Below are 20,958 nucleotides of genomic sequence, written 5' to 3' on the forward strand. Positions count from 1 at the left end.
TGATTTATGATGGGGAATATCAATTATTTTGAAAGAAAAAAAATTCAAATGTTAAAACTGCTCTCATCTTGGAATAGAGGGAGTAGTATGTTGTTACTGATTATAAATTCCTAACTTAATATACATTACTTATTTATTTAAAAATAAACATTTTACTTTCATTATATTTATTAACTAATTTAGATTAGTATTTATTATTGTGTATTAAAATTTCTCCTTTGGTGCTAACTGCTAAGAATATTTCCAATAGAGCGTATGTTGGGTTCTTAATCAATTTTGTATGATCCTTTAATGTTATGTAGAATTTAAGAACTATATTTAATTATTTTTTTAATGTAAGAACGAGTTATTAATTCAATTTATGAGTTCTCTAATGGACTTCACCTTTTTTAGAGTTTTTTTTTAATTGTAAACACTTAGTTGTTGTGAGTTCTTATAGAAAAGTTAGTTTTACACACAACACTCCAATGATAAAAGATGTAAGAATTAATTTTTATTCTAAGAACTCATATAAGAAAGGATGATAATCACCTACAACTCAACCTAAAATATTTTATTATTTTATCTTTTAAAAATATAAGAAGACACGAAATGTTACATTAGTATGTTGTTGAGAAAAAATGATATTATATAAATTATTATATTAATTAATTGATTAAATTACACTTTTAATTTTCTTATAATATCTGTAATTTGTAATTCTGATCCTTCAATTTTTAATTTAAAACTTTAGTTTCTAATTTATAAAATCTGCAAATTTAATTTCCATATCAAATAAATATATCTGTTAAGTTAAAATTATATTATTAATCATGGCTTGAAAAGAAAAAATAGCATAATAATAAATATTTGATAATATTTACATTAAATTACCCTTTAATTTTCTTTTTCTAACTGTACTAAGTAAAAATGGAATGAGAAACATGTATCATCTCTTGGGGCAATTTACCAATTTTATGAAGTAAAACTAAAACGTGTGTCATCTCCTTTTGTCTGATCGATGGTACCAACGAATCAATGTGTTGTTGGCGAGTCTTTTATTAGTTTTTGTCGACCAAAATTTAAGACCATATCCTATCCTTCCTTCAAAATTCTAACACAATCAACAACTAAAAGTGTTCCCTTTTTCTTTCTTTCTTTTTTTTTTCTTGCATTGTATGTGGCTTTGTAACCAAGCATCGAGTTTGGTGTTTGTTGGCGTCACTCACTGTTTCAACCAACGAACGAACGAACGAACCACCCCATTTGGTTTGTCTGCTTTTTTGAGTTGAGGGTGTCTTGCGGATAGTGTGGATTGATCGGAATGGCAGCATCAGTGGGAGTGGGGGGTGAGATATGGAAGGCCCATTTGGCGATGGCGTTGGTTCAGCTATTCAATGGTGGCTACCATGTCATCACCAAAGTTGCCCTTAACGTTGGCGTCAACCAATTAGTCTTCTGTGTCTTTCGAGATCTCCTTGCCCTTTCAATCCTCGCACCCCTTGCTTATGTCCGTGAAAAGTATGCTCTTTTTCTTTTTTTCTCTCTCTCTCTCTAGATGTAACATACTTTCAAATCTACTGTTGGATTTTACTTGTAATGTTTTTCAATGTTCACCCTTTTCTTCTCTCGCTTCGATGCAATTAAGAAAGATGTGGTACACATTAAAAGGGGTGGGTATCTCGCTCACACATTGGCCTTTAGCTTTCACGAGGTTTTGATTGATTGGTTCCCCATTTTAAAAAGGTTGACTATTGCGGATGATTCGTTTTCATTTGGTTTTAGGAGACTTTAATATGTTGGAATTGGATGCTTAAACCCCTTTTTTTGTTGTTGCCTTTGTTGGTTGGTGATGTTTGTTCGCAACACTATGACCGCCCTTAACACGGTGTATATGAGTTGATTTATGACTGTTATGTTTTTTTTACCATTGGAGTTATTGTTTGGGTTGTAGGGTAATTCTAATTGTATGAAAATATACACTCATGTTTACTGATATCTGGACCTTTCTAATAGAGATTCCACATTGACTAATAATATGGTTAAAATATAGTATATAAGTTTGGCCCAGATCTCACATTTTAAGATGGTATCAAAACTTATCTTAATGATTGTTATTGGACTTATCAGATCTCTCGCCATCCCACTTCTTAAGACTTTCTGCATGATAATTTAGAGCAAGCTCAATATTTAAGTATTATCATATAGCTTATACTTTTGTTTACTGTGGTTTGAAGTAGTTATGTATGTTCTAGAATCTGGTTCTAAAAATGGTAATGTGTGTTGTGGCTAATGGTTCCAGTGTTCTGTTATTATCACATGAGAGAAAGACAGCTAAATTTGACTGCGGAAGCGAATAATTTCTGCTCTGTGCATTTAACCGAACTACACGTTCAACTTTAGGAGTAAAATTTTAAAATGCAACTTTTGTTCCCTCTTAATTCCTGTGATGTTATTCTTTTTCTTCTTCTCTAATGAATGGATATCTTAATCATACTGTTGGCTGTAGACGGATTCGACCACCCACTACAAAGAAAATCCTGATGTCATTCTTCTTTCTTGGATTAACTGGGTGAGACTCTTGATACTACTTACTTATTTCCTATTTCCACTATATTTGAAAGATACAGTGTTATATTGATGCATGCGGTAACTAAACTTCTTGATTCATGATCAGGATATTTGGCAACCAGCTCTTGTTTCTGATTGGTTTAAGCTATACTAATCCAACTTATGCTGCTGCCATACAGCCATCCATTCCGGTCTTTACCTTTTTGTTGGCTGTAATGATGGGGTCAGTTTCACTTGTATCATTTAACAGTTGAACTTGTATTTGTGTAACTATGTATCCTAGAACTCAGAAACACACATGTACGCATTCACTTGTAGTGCAGAAATGTGTACAATAATAAACTTTTTCAGATATGCCAGGACATACAGTAATGTGTGTATCTGTATAAACCTTTTCATGCAGTACAGAAAGAGTGAACTTACTCAGATACGATGGTCTGGCAAAAGTTGGAGGAACTATTATCTGTGTTTCTGGTGCCATATTCATGGTTTTATATCGTGGTCCAGCTTTGATAGGATATGCAGAACTTGATCACGCAATACAAAATGAAATAAGTGCCAGAGGTCAGCCAGAACCATCTGGATGGTTAATTGGTGGTTTACAGGATCTTGGCTTAGACCATTTTCATGTTGGAGTTTTATGCTTGATAGGGAACTGCATTTGCATGGCTGCTTTTCTAGCCATTCAGGTTAAGTTCCTTTTTATCATATGCATTAAGTGACTGGTCACATTTTGCCTCTGTTACCTATTTACTAAGCCCAACTTGTATGTGTTATTCACTTGGGAGGCCGGGATGACTCTTTTAAGGAGTTATCCCTTTTCGCTTAAATCCCAATGATAAAAATCTTCTGATACTCTGTCAGTTCTTGTCACTCCAACTTTGTGCCAAATGTTATAAATGGTGGATAGCAGAAGGCCAAAATTCTGCCATATAAACATGCCATTGTGGCCTATGGCGCTGCCATAGTGGGCCTCCCTTCACAAATTGCCTATGGTGGAGGGCCTGGAAAACACCACATTATAGTGTTGTGGTGACTCTATAAAGTTATGTAACAACATTGTTCTTGCCAAGTCTAATGATTTAGATCAAAGAGTGAAGACCTTACATGGTTGTAATTGGTTAATTGCTTCTGTTGTAAACACTGCTTGCATATTCTAATTTTTTCTATGAAGAGGTTCACTTCCCTAACTATCTGTTTCCAGTTAAGGGCCTATCAAGGTAAGGTCCCCTATTATTTTGGTCAAGCTTTTTCAGAATTATGAATAAGATAATTATTGCCCCTCCCCTTCCAAAAGAAAAACTGCATCCGAATACACTCATAATAAAAATACATACTTGTCACTCATTGTTGCAAGCATCGCTCTTCTTAACATCAGGTCATTCTTACTCGTTCCAAATATCTTCAATGATCAGATTAGTAGTGCTCATTCCTAACCTTCTCTTAACCAATTAATTTGCTGTTGTCTTGGGTTCTTTAATATTTGAAATTGTTGGCCGTTTTAATTTATTGCCATTAATTGATTTCAGGCACCAGTATTAAAAAAATATCCTGCAAACCTAACCGTCACTGCATGTTCATACTTCTTCGGAGCTTCTCTGATGGTGACATTGTCATTGTTCATGACGAATGAATCAACAGACTGGAGTTTGACGCATTCAGAAATACTTGCCGTTATTTATGCTGTGAGTCACTATAATTTTTAACCAGTCTCAGTCTCAAGAGCCCTTATTTAGTTATTGCTGATGATTTAGGTCTACTTACTACATTGAATTAATGAAGTTGTCTTCTAAACTTGGCCCCTTTTTATTGTTTGCATTCTTTCATTCAACACATCAGCTATAAATTATTAACTGTTGCCTGTTTGGTAAAGGAAAGTATTCTCACTTGTTGAAGTAGGAGTTAATGTTGTGATGCTCTTGTTAGTAATTAATCGAAGTTCTCCAAGTTTTGGGGCACTACTATTAGTATTACGGTAATTGGAAAATTTTGGAACAAAAGGTTGTTCATTGCATGTGATCAGAGGCAGTGTGTGAATCTCCCTCAAAAGTTTTTTAAATTTTTGTGGAGTATATAAACTATAAATATTTTTTAATTTCTCAAGTATGGGCGCCTTGAAATGCTAAAAAATTTCTTCTCTGGCTTGACACTGCATGTGGTTTTACTAGTTTATCTTAGTATTGGGTTTTAATTTTGGATTTAATTTTGATCCAATATTAGCATAAAATATTGTAACTTTGTATGAAAATTATTTGATGTCACCTGTTTAGAAGTTGTTAAAAAGGTTTAACAGGTCTTGAAAAACCTTTGTCTGGCATTGTAAAGAGTCTTACACTGTCAAAGTGTCAATGGATAATAATTACACTATTCACCATTCAGCTTGTTTTTAATTTCAATTCTAAATCTGTTTCTGTTGTAACTTATCTGCTACCTTCAGCAAACAGTTATGATTATTTTATGTTGCATTTCGTGATTGATGAGAATATATAGCTCCACAAGTATTTCCCCAAATTTTGTTTTTTCTTTTACTCTTATTATTTGTGAAAGACTTAAAGCAGTTCAAATATTTGTTCATATTTTATTAATTCATATTAAAGACCATTTATGTTGAAATATTATACAGTTGATATTGTCTCAGACGTGATGCATCATAAATATCCTGCCATTGTTCAAACATAATAATTATGCTACTTTATGCTATTTTGTATATCTAATCTAAATTTGAATTTTTGGTTCTGGAATTTTTGTTGACTTACCAACATGTAGGAATTAATCAAAGAAGAAAAGCAAAGAACAAATATGTTGGGACTAGCTCATGAGAACAAATGTTTTCACAAAACTGTTTTTACCTAGGGGCAGCAATAGTTGAGAATAAGATGAATTTTGCTGTTATGGTTCAGCTATTTCCTCTATCTGGTGAAGTAAGATTGTTTTAAGTGGATGGCAAAAATGACTTGCTTTTAGGTAATATGTTCTAAGGTGGTAGGTGAACTAAGGAATGAAAACTACAGGAGTAAAACAATGAGGGTATTTTTTCTTTAAATGTTGAAAAAACTGAAATATCCTATGCTTTTTTACAAATATTTTGATAGATTTATTCTTCTAATAGATTATTTGGTAGATTTTTTAACATGTACATTTTGACAAATATTTTCCTTGTTTGTCAGGGAACTGTTGCATCTGCCCTTAACTATGGACTCATTACATGGTGCAACAAGATCTTGGGGCCAGCTATGGTTGCCCTTTACAATCCGCTTCAACCTGCGTTCTCTGCTATCCTGTCCCAAATTTTCCTTGGAAGTCCAATTTACTTGGGAAGGTAAACCTCCTATTATTTCCACTTGTTTATGCATTCTATTCTAACTTGAAATGCCTACAAACCTACTCACCAACTGTAAAGGTTTAAGTTTTCTTAAAAGAGAAAAATATCTGCAATCCACCGCGTTTTGTTTGGGAACAATTTCACTAGATGGTTTTTAATAGTTTAATATCTATGTACTATGTAAAAAAATTCACACCACTAATAAATCAGAAATAATAGTTCAAACACCTTAGTTAACATACATGATAGTAGTTTGTAATTAGATATCAGTGTAAAATAGTTTAACGAAGTTTGTCCTCTCTTTAGCATGGTAGTTTGAAATTAATCTAGAAGTTTCTTATTGTTATTTATTTATTTTGACATCCATGTGAGGACAGCATCATAGGCGGATCTTTTATCATCGCCGGTCTATATATGGTTACTTGGGCATCTTATAGAGAAAGACAAGCAACTCTTGTTGTTGCTTCTCATGGCTCTTGGGTCGCTGAACCACTTGTGCATGAAAGAAGTCCACGCCAGAGAGGTAACATTTTTTCAGGGTCCTCTGGGGTATCCCCAAACCCAAAGTTATCAGATTAAGGAAATGAGTTGTTGAATGGAAACGCGTTGTAGAAATTGGTCTCATGATTCTTAAATTTGTTTCAATTATCATTTTAGGTAAATCTGTATTTAATCATGTCAATGTATTTCAGGTTAAAAACTGTTCTTGATCATTCCAATGTATTTCTGGACAAACTGTCAGCGTGGTCATGTTATATCTGAATTTTGAAATGCAGATATATCTGAATTTGGAGAGCAATTTTAGAATGCGAGTCTATATATTTTATATTCCCCCTCGTTTTGGAATTGTGATAGCCCTTTTGTTTTTCTCTAAAAATAATCTTGCTCGAATTGTGTAGGAAGATATTTTTAACAAAATCACCTTGAACGACAAAACTTTTTATCCAACTATTTCATATAGTTGCACACCCATAAATCAAAATTTAGATCACTAATTAAACCGAAATAACTTAATATCACGCTTTCAAGTAGTGTTGAACTTAACATTAACTCTGAAGAAAGAGGGTGCTTGAAATGTAAGGATAGAGTGAAACATAAATTACATTAAGGGAAAGGTTAATTATTTAAAAGGTTTAAATATGTTTTTAATCACTCAAATTTGGGATAAATTTGCTTTGATCTTTCAAATTTAAAATTGTAGTTTTTAATTCTTGTAATTTTCAAAAGTCTTATGTTAGTCTCTTATGTCATCAATAATATATTTAAAAGTGAGCGATTGAGATAATTATGTATTATGAATCAAATTTAATATGATATTTTCATCAATAGAGACACTAATAAGTAGATTTTATACAATAGTCTTTTATAGATTTTTTTAGTATAAAGAATAAAGTAAGATTTTTTTTTTGAAATTATAGGGATAAAAAATCAATTTTATGTTTAAGAGATTAAAAATAAATTTATCTTAAATTTAAATAATTAGACATATTTAAGCCTATTTAAAATGATGCCTAAATACACTTTTGATCTTCTACCATTGTTATTCCTTGAATTTGATTGATTTATTTGTTTTTACAAATTTGAACTCTACTATTTTAGTTGTGTTTTTGTGTATTGGTTAACTTATATTTAATATTTAACAAAAATATTGTAACATCAATATATCACGTTTACATCACATGTTATCACATCATGTCAATATCATTATTAATATTGAATAACTTTAATACATGAACCAAAATTAAACAAATAGTAGAAGGTAAAATTTGTAAAGATAAAAACATAAAGGAATCAAATTTGCAAATTGGCAATAACAAGAGGATTAAAATATGCAATTGACCCTAAAATATATTTATAATCATATCCAATTTAAGTAAAATTTTCTTTCATTATATATATATATATATATATGAGGAGATATTCGTTTATTCTAGAAGTAAGTCTACTTAAATTTACTCTGTTTAATAACTTATATTCTATATCAAATTTTAACTATCGAATCGTTAAATTAAAAATTATTAGTGCATATATCAAGTTTGCAAATTTTTTTTAAAATTAAAAATTATTTAATATTTCATTTCACTAATTCAAATTAACAAATAATTATAAAAATATTTTATACAATGTATAATTAGTGTTATTTTCCAATTAAAATTTTACCTTAATTAGAAAACAATAATTCACCTTACAAACTATATCTAAGTTATCCAAATCAATAACTTAAAATCAAGTCTTTTGTCTTGTCATGTCATTCTTATGATTATAAGATTTATCTTGAGATATCAAAGTATTGCTCTCCTAATTTTTGTTAGCATTTTTTTTTGTCTAGGAACATGTTTTACAGAGTGTTTTAAAACTAACCATCGATGATTAATTTATACTTACTATAAAGGTCTAGGCACTTTGTGCCTCTAATAATTACATACAAATAAATATTAGAAGTTAATATAAGGAATTTTTTTAACATTCAACCATACAGGTCTACTAAAAAGTGAAGACCAAAATAGTGATTATTAAAAATATTCTTTATAATAAACTAGCAAGAAAAAGATACTATGTGCCTGCATTATATTAAAAAATAATTATTTTTATAAATAATTATAGTAGTTTTAGAATAAAAAAAAAGAAAAAAAAGAAAGAAATTACTCATAGAAAAAGATAGTCTTAGAGAGTTATGAAAATAAACAAAAAATAAAATGATTCATGTAAAAATGGAAATTAAAAGTAATTATTGAAAATGATAACTCTTTTATATATTATTATAGATAATAAATATAGATAAGATGTGATTTTTGTTAATTAAATATTATTTTAATTTAAAAAATAAAAGTGTGAAATATTTATATTGTGATATTTATTAATTAAACTAATTTATGAATGTTTGATCTGTACTTTCTTAATTGAGGCATGAAACACAGCACAGTATGGCCGTCACTGTTTCAAATTCCAAGTCATTGTCCTTTTCATCATCCTATGGATCAACAACACCAAATCCAATTACCTTCTTTTCTTAATGGCATTCGAGTTTTGGTCTCCAACCCAAAACTCGTCATCATCGTCATCATGCTCCTCAATTAACCAGATCCATCCATCTCTGAAACCCTAAAATCTCTCCCGAAATGCCATGCCCCCCAAAGACATGGTCTTTGCCAGAATCGCATCATTCCCCAACAGCCTCCGCATCTCCTCCTCCCTCCAGGATCTCTCCTCCTACCGCCACCTCGCCACCGCCGCCGCCGCACCCCAACCCAACACAACCTCCTCACGCAAAAAATGCCTCAGATTCTCACTCTACCTCGCTTCCTTACTCTTCCTAACCTACCTCTTCTTCCTCCTCTATTCCTACTGGAACCACGGTTCCGGCAACTACTACGTTGTCCTGGATTGCGGCAGCACCAGCACGCGCGTCCACGTCTACCACGCCTCCGTTCGCTTCACGCGCCATAGCAGTCTCCCATTACAAGTCGCCTCTCTCAGGAACACCTTGCGCAAGAAGCCTAGTGGCCGCGCCTACGATCGCATGGAAACCGAACCTGGTCTCGACAAATTGGTTCACAATGTCTCCGGTTTGAGAACCGCTTTGAAACCGTTGCTTCGGTGGGCCAAAAAGCAGATACCACTGCACTCTCACAAGTCCACTTCGTTGTTCCTTTATGCCACTGCTGGCGTGAGGAGGCTTCCCTTTGGGGACTCTCAGTGGCTGCTTGAGAATGCTTGGAATGTGCTAAAGGACTCTCCTTTTGTGTGTCAGAGGGATTGGGTTAAGATCATCTCTGGCCCTGAGGAGGCTTATTTTGGCTGGATTGCTCTTAATTATGATAGTGGCATTTTGGGGGTTAGGCCTAGGAAGGCTACTTATGGTGCCCTTGACTTGGGGGGTTCCTCGTTGCAGGTCACGTTTGAGAGTGATCAGCAGATGAATAGTGAGACTAGTTTGTATGTTAGGATTGGGTCTGTGAGCCATCACCTCACTGCGTATTCGCTCGCGGGGTATGGACTCAATGAGGCGTTTGGTAAGTCTGTGGTGTATCTCTTTAGGAAGGAGTTTGGATTGGTTGGTGTAGATGTAGGTAGTAGGAAGGTAGAGTTGAAGCATCCTTGCTTGCAGGATGGGTATAGGGAGGAGTACTTTTGTTCTCGTTGTTCGGGTAATGCCAAAGGTGGGAATGGGAAAGAGTTGGGTAGGAATGGAGGGTTGGGAACTTCATTAGTGCTTCTTGGTGCTCCTAATTGGGAGGAATGTAGTGCGCTTGCGAAGGTTGCTGTGAATTTCTCTGAATGGTCTGATCTTGGTGGTGTGGGGCTTGATTGTGGTGCGCAGCCTTGCGCTCTGCGTGAAAATCTGCCTCGCCCGTATGGGCATTTTTATGTGATTTCTGGATTTTATGTGGTGTATAGGTTTTTCAACTTGACTTCTGAGGCTATGCTTGATGATGTGTTGGCAAAGGGTAAGGAGTTTTGTGGAAAGAGATGGGATGTTGCGAAGAAAAGTGTTGCTCCGCAACCCTTTATTGAGCAGTACTGCTTCAGGGCACCCTACATTGCCTCTTTGCTGAGGGAGGGTTTGCACATTAATGATAACCAAATAACTGTTGGGTCTGGAAATATCACTTGGACACTTGGGGTTGCCCTTTTGGAAGCTGGAAAGGCATTTTCCACTAGATTTGGGTTTCGTGACTTGGAGTTTTTCCAGATGAAGATAAATCCCCTTGTTCTTGTGCCCATTTTGTTGCTTTCTTTTATACTCCTTCTTTGTGCTTTATCATGTATTGGCAATTGGATGCCAAGGTTTTTCCGGAGGCCATTTCTTCCCATTTCCAGGCATAACAGTGTTTCTGGTGCTTCTGTCCTTAATATACCATCTCCTTTTCGGTTCCAGCGATGGAGTCCAATTAACTCTGGTAAGCTATTTGCACAAATGATGATTTCTAGTAACCCAAAAACTTATTTGATGAACTGTTTTGTTCAAAACTTTGCTAAGATGCTTAAGAATTGTTCATTTGTTCTTGTCCTTTTATTTGAGTTCAATTTCTATTCACTGTTAGTGTAATTTACATTGTCAATCAATTAGAAATTATTGATGGTACGACTCTTAAGGTGATTATTTTTTAAGTTAACAAGCTTACCCTGCAATGTTATTTTTGATTGGATAACAGTGTGAAAAAACTCTTTACACTATCAGGGCATATATTCTTTATTTTTTACTATTAAATATGGTATAACGACCAACATCCTTTTGTATATCTTGGATCCTACTCTGGCTTATTTTTGTCATGTCTCATCAATTTTGAAAGCTTGCAATCATAAACAATGTGTATGTACTCAATTTTCCATTATTATGTGGATGATTTGTGCCTGTGTATTTTGTAAATCATAACTGTGTTGCTCCTTAAAATGGCTTGTGGATTCCGTATAATTTATGTGAAATTCCTTTTAGAATTGACCTTTAAATCCAATTTACACCTATGGTACCACAGGGGATGGAAGATTAAAGATGCCACTCAGCCCAACAGTTGCAGGTTCACAACATAGCCCGTTTGGTCTAGGGCATGGGCTTGATGACAACAGTGGTGGCATCCAGCTTATGGAGTCTTCATTGTACCCATCAACTAGTAATGTCTCACATAGTTATTCCTCAAACAGTTTAGGACAAATGCGTCTACAGAGTAGGAGATCACAGTCTCGAGAAGACCTGAATTCCTCATTGGCTGAAGCTCATCTGGTGAAGGTTTAGGGCATCATCTTCTCAAAACATTGGTATGATTTCATTAATATCTTTTAAAATTACGCCCCTCTAATAGACCAATCTTTTCTCTATTTTTTGCTTTATCAAAGTTTCCATGGGAATTCTTTTTGTTACATCTGTAGCTAAGTAATAGTAAAGCAAATTGATCTTTTGTTGAATGTTCTTTTTGTATTCAATTAACTTATTAGAAAATCCTTTCATATTAAAGATTTCCACACATTTTCCCGGAGTTTGTAAACTTTAGACTGCCTTGTACATAGCAACGATTATCACGGTTGGTTAGGAGTTGTAGGCCAATAAAATTGGAGTGCCCAAGTTGAATTTTTTCTGGGCAATGAGTCTCAACATCTTGTCATTGTACTGTCATCAGTAAAGATGCTTCTTGATAAAGGGATATCTCAAACTATAAATTGTAAAAGATTTGTCTGTCCTTGCATTTCAGAGGTTTTTGTCATGGAGATGATTGTAGCTAAAGGTGCAGCCAGATCAATTGATAATTTGCATCTCCACAAGATCACTTCTAAACTGGATTCCTCCGCGAGTTGCATAACATAAATGAGCACTCTTATTCTAGGTATCGGCTCATCTATACAAACTCTACGTGGTGGCTTCTTGATGTCTCCATGTTCTGCCTCAGCGGTTTAGGTTTTTTGGTGCCCCTATGCCTTCTGAAGTTAAGTCAAGCATCAGAGACTAACAAGCACAAGAAAGGATATGTTTCCTGATATTGCCATGATCAATTAATTTTGCGACTGTTTCTATACCATTCTTTAGACTCATTAACTATCATTACTACAGAGAATGTCTTTTTGTTTCATAGGTGAGTGATGACTTAGAATATCAATCGGAAAAGATGAACGTCACACAGAAGTTGTAATATAAAACAATCTTCTCTTATACTTCAAATAAGCTACTGAATTGACTTCACATTTTGCAGGCTTCTGAAAAATTGACTTCACAAAAAATAAAGGCTCATGCTATTTTCTAGGTGTTTAAACAAGTCGAACCAAACTGAAGGCCGAAGCTCAAGCTTTGCGTGCGTAAAAAATATTATTTTCAAGTTTAGTTCATTTATATAACCCTTAATTGTAGGTTTGGTTTAGATTTTGCAATAGTTTAGTTTTAGTTCTTTTGATAGATTTTTGGATTCGTCCCTACTTAGAATGGACTCTGTCATTGAACGATAAGACTTGGTTTTAAATTTTAATTGACAAATAGGTACGATAAGTTGTCGTGTCTTCAATTTATATATATATGCTGCATTATTTTGAAAAATGAAAGAAAAACATCTTCGTAGTCTTACAATTAACAAAGATCGTGCCCAATCCATGGTGGTATACTTCCCAGTTCCCGCGATCAAGTAACGACGCGGTTAGATGGCTCAACATTGGAGAATTTCATTTATAGGTTATTTGGATGAAGAGTTTAAACAAAGTAATTATTTTATTTTTTTAGTTTTAAAAAATTTAAGGTGAAATGTTTTATTTGGATGAAAAATTCATATACTTGGTGGTTTTTGAGAGGTGACATTAGAATATAAAGAACTTTTCAAATAAATAACTTGAGAAAATATAAATAAATAATGTTGCTAAATGTTATATTTTTTAATTACTAGTCAATACATAATTGAATAATAATATAAGAAAATTACATGAAAAATAAAATCGAAAATTAAACTCTAAAATGAAAGATATGTGTGGTGCTTCTTTAGTAATCAGTAAAGATACTTTTTTAGTTTTTTTTATCCACTTTCCTTCTTGCTTCCAATTTCATACCTCTTTCTCCAATTCGAATTATGTAGAACCATAGATTGAATTCAAATTACACCCCATAAACTACCCCCTACCCATCGGTGCAGCAATATCAATAGTGGTAAACATAGAATTCTTTTCAAAGTAACAAATATAATTGACAAAAGCATTACTTTTTTAAAGTAATGAAGACAAAAATATTACTTTCGTGAATCACTCTCCAAGGACTGTTTATAATTGGTCGGAATCACAATTGCATGTTGCTTGAATGAATTTATTTTCCAGTTATATAAAGTATCAGAAATTAAATTGGTTATTGACTTGACCATTATGTCGGTAATCAGAATCAAAGCAGCAGAAGGAACAATATGCATTTCTTCGATTACCAAACTGTATAAAGCTATCTAACAATAGAAACACCACCCATCTAGCAGCCTTCGATTCATTATCCAAATGAAGCATTTTTCTCTCATGTTACCCGCATTATGGTCTATGCATGTCCACCTATTTTTTCTCTTTACATTAAATTCAGTATGGCTTACTCCAAATATGATTGTTTTTGCATCAGGAAATGTGACAGATGCGTTGGCATTGCTTAAATTTAGAGAATCCATATCCATCGACCCATATGGAATCTTGCTCTCTTGGAATACTTCTACTCACTTTTGTAATTGGCATGGAATCACATGTCATCTCATACATCAAAGAGTTACAGAGTTGAACTTGCAAGGATACAAGTTGAAGGGGTCCATATCTCCCCATATAGGTAATCTCTCTTATATGAGAATCTTCAACCTCAACCACAACAACTTCTATGGAAATATCCCACAAGAATTGGGACGCTTGTCACAATTGCAGTTCATCTTTGTGGATATAATTCATTGGAAGGAGAAATTCCTACAAACTTAACAGGTTGTGCTAATCTCAAAAGCTTATATTTATATAGTAACAATTTGATTGGCAAAATGCCAATCGAAATTGGCTTACTTGGAAAGCTTAAAGTATTGAATGTTGGGCACAACAAGTTAGTTGGAGGAATTCCATCATTCTTAGGGAATCTTTCATCCTTACTTATTCTCTCACTGACAAATAATAACTTTGAAGGAGAAGTTCCACATCTATTGTGCCACCTCAAAAGCATGAAAGAAATATATGTGTCTAGTAACAATTTGACTGGTACATTTCCTTCTTGTCTTTATAATATCTCATCTCTTACGATAATTTCGACTTCATTAAATCAATTTCATGGGTCTCTTCCACCCAACATGTTCCACACTCTCTCCAATCTTCGAGAATTATATATTGCTGGCAATCAGGTCTCAGGTACAATCCCACCTTCCATCACAAATACTTCTATCCTTTCAACACTTTTCATCAATGGGAACTATTTTGTAGGACAAGTTCCAAGTTTAGGGAAGCTACAAAATCTTTATATCCTTGCTTTGGATAATAACAATCTAGGTCACAATTCAACCAAAGATTTGGAGTTCTTAAAATCATTGACAAATTGTAGTAAGTTGCAAGTGCTATCTATATCCAACAATTATTTTGGAGGTCATTTGCCCAATTCCATAGGCAATCTATCGACCCAACTTAGTCGGCTATATCTTGGAGGTAATCAAATATCAGGAGAGATCCCTGCATCATTAGGAAATCTAATTGGCTTGACTCTCTTGACGATGGAACTTAATCGAATTGATGGGATTATTCCAACAACTTTTGGAAAGTTTCAGAAAATGCAATTATTAAACTTAAGGGCAAACAAGTTGTCAGGAGCAATAGGAGCATTTATAGGGAACCTCAGTCAATTATTTCATTTGCATTTAGGAGCAAACATGTTAACAGGAAATATTCCACCAAACATAGGAAATTGCCAAAAGTTACAATTCTTTGTGCTTTCAAGAAATAACCTTACAGGAACCATACCACTGGAAGTTTTTAATCTTTCATCTTTAACAAACTTGTTGGACTTGTCACAAAACTCACTGAGTGGTAATATACCAGAAAAAGTGAGCAACCTAAAAAATATTGGTTTTCTTGATGTGTCTGAGAATCATCTGTCAGGTCACATTCCTGGAACTATTGGAGAATGCATAATGTTGGAGTACCTTTATATGCGAGGGAATCTTTTACAAGGAATCATACCATCTTCTTTTGCATCACTCAAAGGTCTTCGACATTTAGACCTATCACGAAACCGCTTGTCTGGATCAATTCCAAATTTTCTACAGAACATTTCTTTCTTGGAATATTTCAATGTGTCTTTTAATATGTTGGATGGTGAGATACCAACTGAAGGTTTCTTTAGAAATGCAATCGAGTCAGTGGTGGCAGGAAATAATAAGCTTTGTGGAGGTATTGCAGAACTACATCGACCGCATTGCTCTGTCAAAGGTAAGAAGCTTGCAAAACTCCACAAGTTTAGGTCGATAGAAGTAATAGTCAGTGCGGTAGCTTTTCTTTTCATCCTGTCAATTATTTTAACTATTTACTGGATGAGGAAAAGAAGTAAGAAACCTTATTTGGTTTCACCAATAATTGACCAACTAGCTAAAGTTTCATACCAACGCCTATACAATGGAACCAACGGGTTCTCAACTACAAGTTTGATAGGGTCTGGAAATTTTAGCTCTGTCTACAAAGGAACTCTTGAGTTAGTAGACGAAGTTGTTGCCATAAAGGTTCTAAACCTTCAAAAGAAAGGAGCTCACAAGAGTTTCATTGTTGAATGCAATGCACTTCAGAATATTAAACATCGAAATTTGGTTCAAATTTTAACATGTTGTTCCAGTATATATTACAAAGGTCAAGAATTTAAAGCTCTAATTTTTGAGTACATGGAAAATGGAAGTTTGGAACAATGGTTGTATCCTAAGACACTAAGTACAGAGCATCCTCGAACATTGAACCTTGATCAAAGATTAAATATCATGATTGATGTTGCTTCTGCATTGCATTATCTTCATCATGAATGTGACCAACCAATCATTCATTGTGATTTAAAGCCAAGCAACGTCCTGCTTGATGATGACATGATTGCTCATGTGAGTGATTTTGGCATAACAAGACTTCTCTCAACCATCAATGGTACCACTTCTAACCAAACAAGTACAATTGGAATAAAGGGGACTGTTGGCTATACGGCTCCGGGTATGTTCTAAACTCTTGAATTTATTTCTTTTAATTCCCTTATTTATATGAAAACCTGATATTTACTAATGTCAAAGTATTGAAAACTTTTTCTTTATCTTTTAGAGACATGTATAGCTTTGGGATTTTTGTGTTGGAAATGCTTACTGGAAGAAGGCCCACTGATGAAATCTTTGAAAATGGTCAAAACTTGCATAACTTTGCAAAAAATTCATTTCCTGATAATCTTGTACAAATTTTGGACCCGTCACTTGTACCAAAACAAAGACAAGAGACAGTAGTAGAAGAAAACAATCAGAATGTTACTCCAACCATTGAAAAGTGCTTAGTTTCACTCTTTAAGATTGGACTTGATTGTTCAGTGGAATCACCAAAAGAAAGAATGAATATGGTGGATGTCACTAAAGAGCTGAGTAAAATTAGAAGAGTCTTTCTTGGTAGTAAGATAAATTGAAAATGACTTAATTCTTCAAATATTATTAGAGAATATGTGCAAATGTGTCACATTGTTGTTTTTTCAAAAGTTAATATCTACTTTGTTACAATAATATGATCTCACATTGTATTATTAATTGAATGTCCCTTGCTTCGACTCTTACTTGATTATGTAGTTACAATTCATTTTCTACCATTTTGTTATATATCTTAAAGCGTCAAAAGATCAACAAAGATTATGAAAGTAAAACTCTAAAAACACTTGAAAATTATATACAATTTATATTCTAAAATTAGAGTCATCACTATTCAAACACACAACATTAATGAGTCTCAATTAAATTAAAATAATAAATGTAAAAGAGTTTGACATTGAAAGTTTAAAAATTAATAATATCATTATTATTATTCTCATAATTATCATTATCATTATTATCACCAATTTTATTGTTATCAAAGTTATTACTACTATTGTAACTATTATAATTCATACCACCTTATTACTACTACCAGATTCTTATTAATATAGAATAAAGATAATATACGTTTTGTAATATGTACTGAAAATTGAATTAAATTAAAATAGAATGTATGATACTCTTATTTTATCATATTTTTATTCTATGATCTTATATATTATTCTAATTTATCTATATGAAGATACATTAGTAATTATAATGCTTAAATCGATTTCATTTGTCTTCATCTAGATACCCATAGTTTCTAGTATCTTGTCTGTTGGATAGTAATTGGGCATGGGAGACAAGGATTTTACCTATAAAAAACATTTCAATGTCTAAGTTAGTTCTTGATTTTAGATAAGTCAACGGTAATTAATTCTATAATAAATATGAAAAGGTATTACTTTCTCTCTCCACTATTAATATTTATACTAACTTACTGGGCTTGGGCCCATGTAATAGGCCCATTAAGGTTTGTGGGGTTCGTAGGTAGTTTGTACTACCTTGTTGACTGTAGGAACATGTTTAGGAGTCTTCGGCTTGGTTGGTTTGTCATGTCCTCCGGTATATTTTCTATGTTGAATGAGCCCATAGTAGACACGACATGAAAAATCAGTTTTGTTATTTTGTTAGTTGCAAAACTTTCACGCTATCTGAATGCATGCATGGTTTAGCTCTATAGCATATCATGTTATTTAATCAATATAATGGAAGTTCCTTGGAACTCTTTCCTCCATTTTTATCTCTATCACATGTTTTCATATCTGCTGTGATTCTGTGAACTCTACACAGACACTACCAACCACTCATGCATAACGCTAAAAGCCAACGAACGACCAAATATAGTTACCGTAATTAAAGAGAGGGAACTTGACTTAACTATTAAGCATTGAGTAATTAATAATAATAAAAACTTTTATTTACTTTAAAAAATATGCTAACAGACGCCTGTTAAAGAATTAAAATAATTTTTTATTGAAAATATAATACTATATCCTCTATTATAATTTTAATGTAAATTTTAATAATTATTTTTAATCTTTAATTCTTTAACTGTTACTCCAAAATTTATTTAAAAAAACTAAAATGATATAATGTTCCGTTATTTCATGCGTGAGAAATAATATTTTTGATTATATAAAAATCTAATAATCATTCGATAATATAACAAATCATTAAAATAAAAGACTATCGAAAACAGAAGTAGTGAATTCATCCATTATTTTTTTCATTTATTGATTCATGATCATGAGTTGATGACGAATGAGCTAACTGATGATCAAGTTGTATACTTATTATTCTGTACTTGTTGATTTGTATAGTTGCATGGACGTATATGACAATAAACATACTAATAATAGAGTTGTACATTACACGTGTATTCTATTACTGTATATAGCAATAATGGATAGCATGGTAGACAAGCCCCACACATGAACAAGAATCACGACAACGACAGTGACACCTTCCTCAGCTCACTTTCCTTCACAAACAGCCCATGAAAACCGTAAGGAACCCGCCGCGGAAGCCTCACCGCCGCCACCACCTCCAGCTCCGGCGACTTGGCATCCATCACAACAAACTTGGACTCTCCGCTCCTCTCATCGTGGACGTAGCTGACCAAGTATCCGTCGTCCTCCTCCACCGCTTCCTCCCTGGCCACAAAGAAGGGCTCTCCGCCGTAGCAACCGTCGCCGTACATCCTGCAGCCGACCACAGAATCCTCCCCCTTGGACGACACGTCCAGCTTCACCACCCCCGAAATCTTGGGCATTGGGTCCCCCACCGCCGCGTAAACGAACCGGTTCTTCTTTCCCACGTAGGCGGGGTTTATCACCGCGAAGTCCAGGTTCCTCGCCGACAGAGGTTGCCGCGTCACGATCCCCGTCTCCAGATTGATCCGCACCTTCTCCACCACCGCGTGAACCAGCTCCATTCTCTCCATGGCGTGTTCCAGCGAAAGAATATTCGGCGCCACCAGAACCACCGTTCTTCCATCGTCCTCGTCCCACGCGTTGATCGCGTGCATGATGTTAAACCCCGGCACCTCCAACCACTTTATCATTGATTCATCCTTAGCATCACTGCAACCATTATCATAACGTTAAATTGTTAAAAAAAAAAAATAAAAAAAGTAGTATTTTGATAGTGAGTTAATTTACCGAGGAAGGATTCCGATCCTGGGGACCTTGGAAGGCACGGATCCCAAGGGGGAGCCACCGTAAAGAAGCATGTCAATAGGGTTCATTCCGAGCTGGATGTCGCAGAAAATGGCGTAGTTCTTGGTGATGGCGAAGTCGTGGAGGAACGAAGGTGAAAGAACGGAGAAAATAGGGACGTCGGGGTGTTTTCTTCCGTTAGGGTCGAAGCGGAAGTAGGTGAGAAACGGTGGCACGGGGCCGTAACGGAAGGCGAAGCATTCCCCTGTGTCGGGGTCTATCTTAGGGTGCGCCGTCATGCTAAACGCCAATTTCCCCTCGAAGTCGTAACGGCCAACTGTTTCAACGTCGCCGTTAGCGGTTATGTTAACGGCGTAAGGGAGATCGGACTCTCCCAGCGCGAAGAGACGGTTGGCGAAGAAGGCCAGGCTGGTGTTGGCCAAGCCAATGCCGTTGGCTGGGTTGTACTGTCCGGCGAGGACTCGCGCCGCCGTGAGAGAGCCGCGCGCGGCGGAGGCAGCGAGGGAGTTGAAGCCGGAGAAAACATTGGGGAAGAGAGGAAATCCGGCGTCGTTTTCGACTTTGTACTTATAGGTTTTGACGTAGCGGCTGCAGAGAGTGGGTTTGCCTTGGGAAATGCGAAGGGCGTGGAGCATGCCGTCGCCGTCGAAGAGGTGGTAGGGTCCGCGGGGGAGGAATTGGGGGTTGGGGCCGTTTCTGATGTAGGCGCCGTCGAGGCACGGCGGGAGGGAGCCTTGGACGACCTCGCACGGCGTCGGAGGGAGTTCGTGGACGGGGGCGAAGTTCTGCGTTAGGACGCGTCTTGGATCGACGGAGGGTTTGAGGGGAGGGTCTATGAAGTTGTTGATTATGTCGTCGAATGCGTTTAGCATCAGCGCCGGCACCCATGGCTCGCTTTTTCTTTTTGCCTCAACGCGTGTCGTTTTGATGGTCGGAGCGGGTGCGGGTGGAGGAGTGCTTCTTATGCTTTGACTTTGGGTTTGGGGTTTTTCTTCGGTTCTAACGGTTGTTGCATTGAGGAGAGGGAGTGGGGGAGAGGTGGAAGAGGTTGGTTGGCTTGTCACTATGATGGGCTTTGGGACCATTGTTCTTGTGTTTAGTGAAACTGATGACTGAAGAGGTTGGTTTGGTTGTTCAATCCTACTTATCCTCTGCTGGATTTGTCCATTATGGAAACACTCATTATTTCAAACATTTCTAATTATTGAAAAAATAAAAAAAAATAAAAAAACTTCAATTATATCTGCTTCAAAATGGATAAATATATTGCACTTGCTTCTTCTCCCACCCTCTTTATCTTTTTCTCCCCATTTTTCTGTGCTTCTAATTATATTCTTGTGTTTGAACTTTGAAGCAGGGGGGT

General features: G+C 35.1%; 4 protein-coding genes across 8 annotated transcripts; 3 read left to right on the forward strand and 1 right to left on the reverse strand.

Moving 5' to 3' along the window:
• The first annotated feature begins 1,010 nt into the window (after positions 1–1,010).
• Positions 1,011–6,718, forward strand: LOC109792299 (WAT1-related protein At4g19185). Of its 2 annotated transcripts, XM_020351696.3 has the most exons (8): positions 1,011–1,500; positions 2,489–2,551; positions 2,657–2,773; positions 2,954–3,239; positions 4,080–4,235; positions 5,718–5,869; positions 6,250–6,395; positions 6,565–6,718. In XM_020351696.3, exons 1-8 carry the CDS (start codon positions 1,304–1,306, stop codon positions 6,567–6,569), a joined length of 1,122 nt encoding a protein of 373 aa, XP_020207285.1. In that variant the 5' UTR covers positions 1,011–1,303; the 3' UTR covers positions 6,570–6,718. The 2 variants fall into 2 exon arrangements, with proteins under 2 accessions (XP_020207285.1, XP_020207284.1); XM_020351695.3 differs by having other exon boundaries at positions 1,012–1,500; positions 6,250–6,718.
• A 2,063-nt stretch (positions 6,719–8,781) lies between these two features.
• Positions 8,782–12,547, forward strand: LOC109792295 (putative apyrase 7). Its single transcript, XM_083066104.1, has 3 exons — positions 8,782–10,773; positions 11,350–11,629; positions 12,061–12,547. Exons 1-2 carry the CDS (start codon positions 8,997–8,999, stop codon positions 11,604–11,606), a joined length of 2,034 nt encoding a protein of 677 aa, XP_082922230.1. The 5' UTR covers positions 8,782–8,996; the 3' UTR covers positions 11,607–11,629; positions 12,061–12,547.
• LOC109792297 (putative receptor-like protein kinase At3g47110) lies at positions 12,299–20,548 on the forward strand. 4 transcript variants are annotated; one of them, XM_020351692.3, is made up of 5 exons: positions 12,299–12,438; positions 12,556–12,654; positions 13,938–14,692; positions 15,434–16,519; positions 16,625–20,548. In XM_020351692.3, the coding sequence occupies exons 3-5, from the start codon at positions 14,335–14,337 to the stop codon at positions 16,798–16,800; spliced, it is 1,620 nt and encodes a 539-aa protein (XP_020207281.1). In that variant the 5' UTR covers positions 12,299–12,438; positions 12,556–12,654; positions 13,938–14,334; the 3' UTR covers positions 16,801–20,548. The 4 variants fall into 4 exon arrangements, with proteins under 4 accessions (XP_020207281.1, XP_082922229.1, XP_082922228.1 ...); XM_083066103.1 differs by having other exon boundaries at positions 13,938–14,135; positions 14,474–16,519; XM_083066102.1 differs by having other exon boundaries at positions 12,556–12,678; positions 13,938–16,519.
• NCED4 (nine-cis-epoxycarotenoid dioxygenase 4) lies at positions 18,751–20,680 on the reverse strand. Its single transcript, XM_020351693.3, has 2 exons — positions 19,578–20,680; positions 18,751–19,499 (listed from the first exon to the last, which is right to left on the reverse strand). Exons 1-2 carry the CDS (start codon positions 20,678–20,680, stop codon positions 18,860–18,862), a joined length of 1,743 nt encoding a protein of 580 aa, XP_020207282.1. The 3' UTR covers positions 18,751–18,859.
• Between the last annotated feature and the right edge of the window lie 278 nt (positions 20,681–20,958).

This window comes from Cajanus cajan, chromosome 11 (assembly GCF_000230855.2).
Source record: "Cajanus cajan strain Asha chromosome 11, NIPB_CcT2T_4, whole genome shotgun sequence".
Lineage (NCBI taxonomy): Eukaryota > Viridiplantae > Streptophyta > Magnoliopsida > Fabales > Fabaceae > Cajanus > Cajanus cajan.

Coding starts and splice junctions, on each gene's coding strand:
- LOC109792297 (XM_083066102.1), top strand. CDS start 14,335: ATGCCAATCGAAATTGGCTTACTTGGAAAGCTTAAAGTATTGAATGTT. Junction 16,520..16,624: donor TGTTGGCTATACGGCTCCGG/GTATGTTCTAAA, acceptor TTTATCTTTTAG/AGACATGTATAGCTTTGGGA.
- LOC109792295 (XM_083066104.1), top strand. CDS start 8,997: ATGCCCCCCAAAGACATGGTCTTTGCCAGAATCGCATCATTCCCCAAC. Junction 10,774..11,349: donor ATGGAGTCCAATTAACTCTG/GTAAGCTATTTG, acceptor ATGGTACCACAG/GGGATGGAAGATTAAAGATG.
- NCED4 (XM_020351693.3), bottom strand. CDS start 20,680: ATGGTCCCAAAGCCCATCATAGTGACAAGCCAACCAACCTCTTCCACC. Junction 19,500..19,577: donor AGGATCGGAATCCTTCCTCG/GTAAATTAACTC, acceptor TAATGGTTGCAG/TGATGCTAAGGATGAATCAA.
- LOC109792299 (XM_020351695.3), top strand. CDS start 1,304: ATGGCAGCATCAGTGGGAGTGGGGGGTGAGATATGGAAGGCCCATTTG. Junction 1,501..2,488: donor CTTGCTTATGTCCGTGAAAA/GTATGCTCTTTT, acceptor TGTTGGCTGTAG/ACGGATTCGACCACCCACTA. Junction 3,240..4,079: donor CTGCTTTTCTAGCCATTCAG/GTTAAGTTCCTT, acceptor AATTGATTTCAG/GCACCAGTATTAAAAAAATA.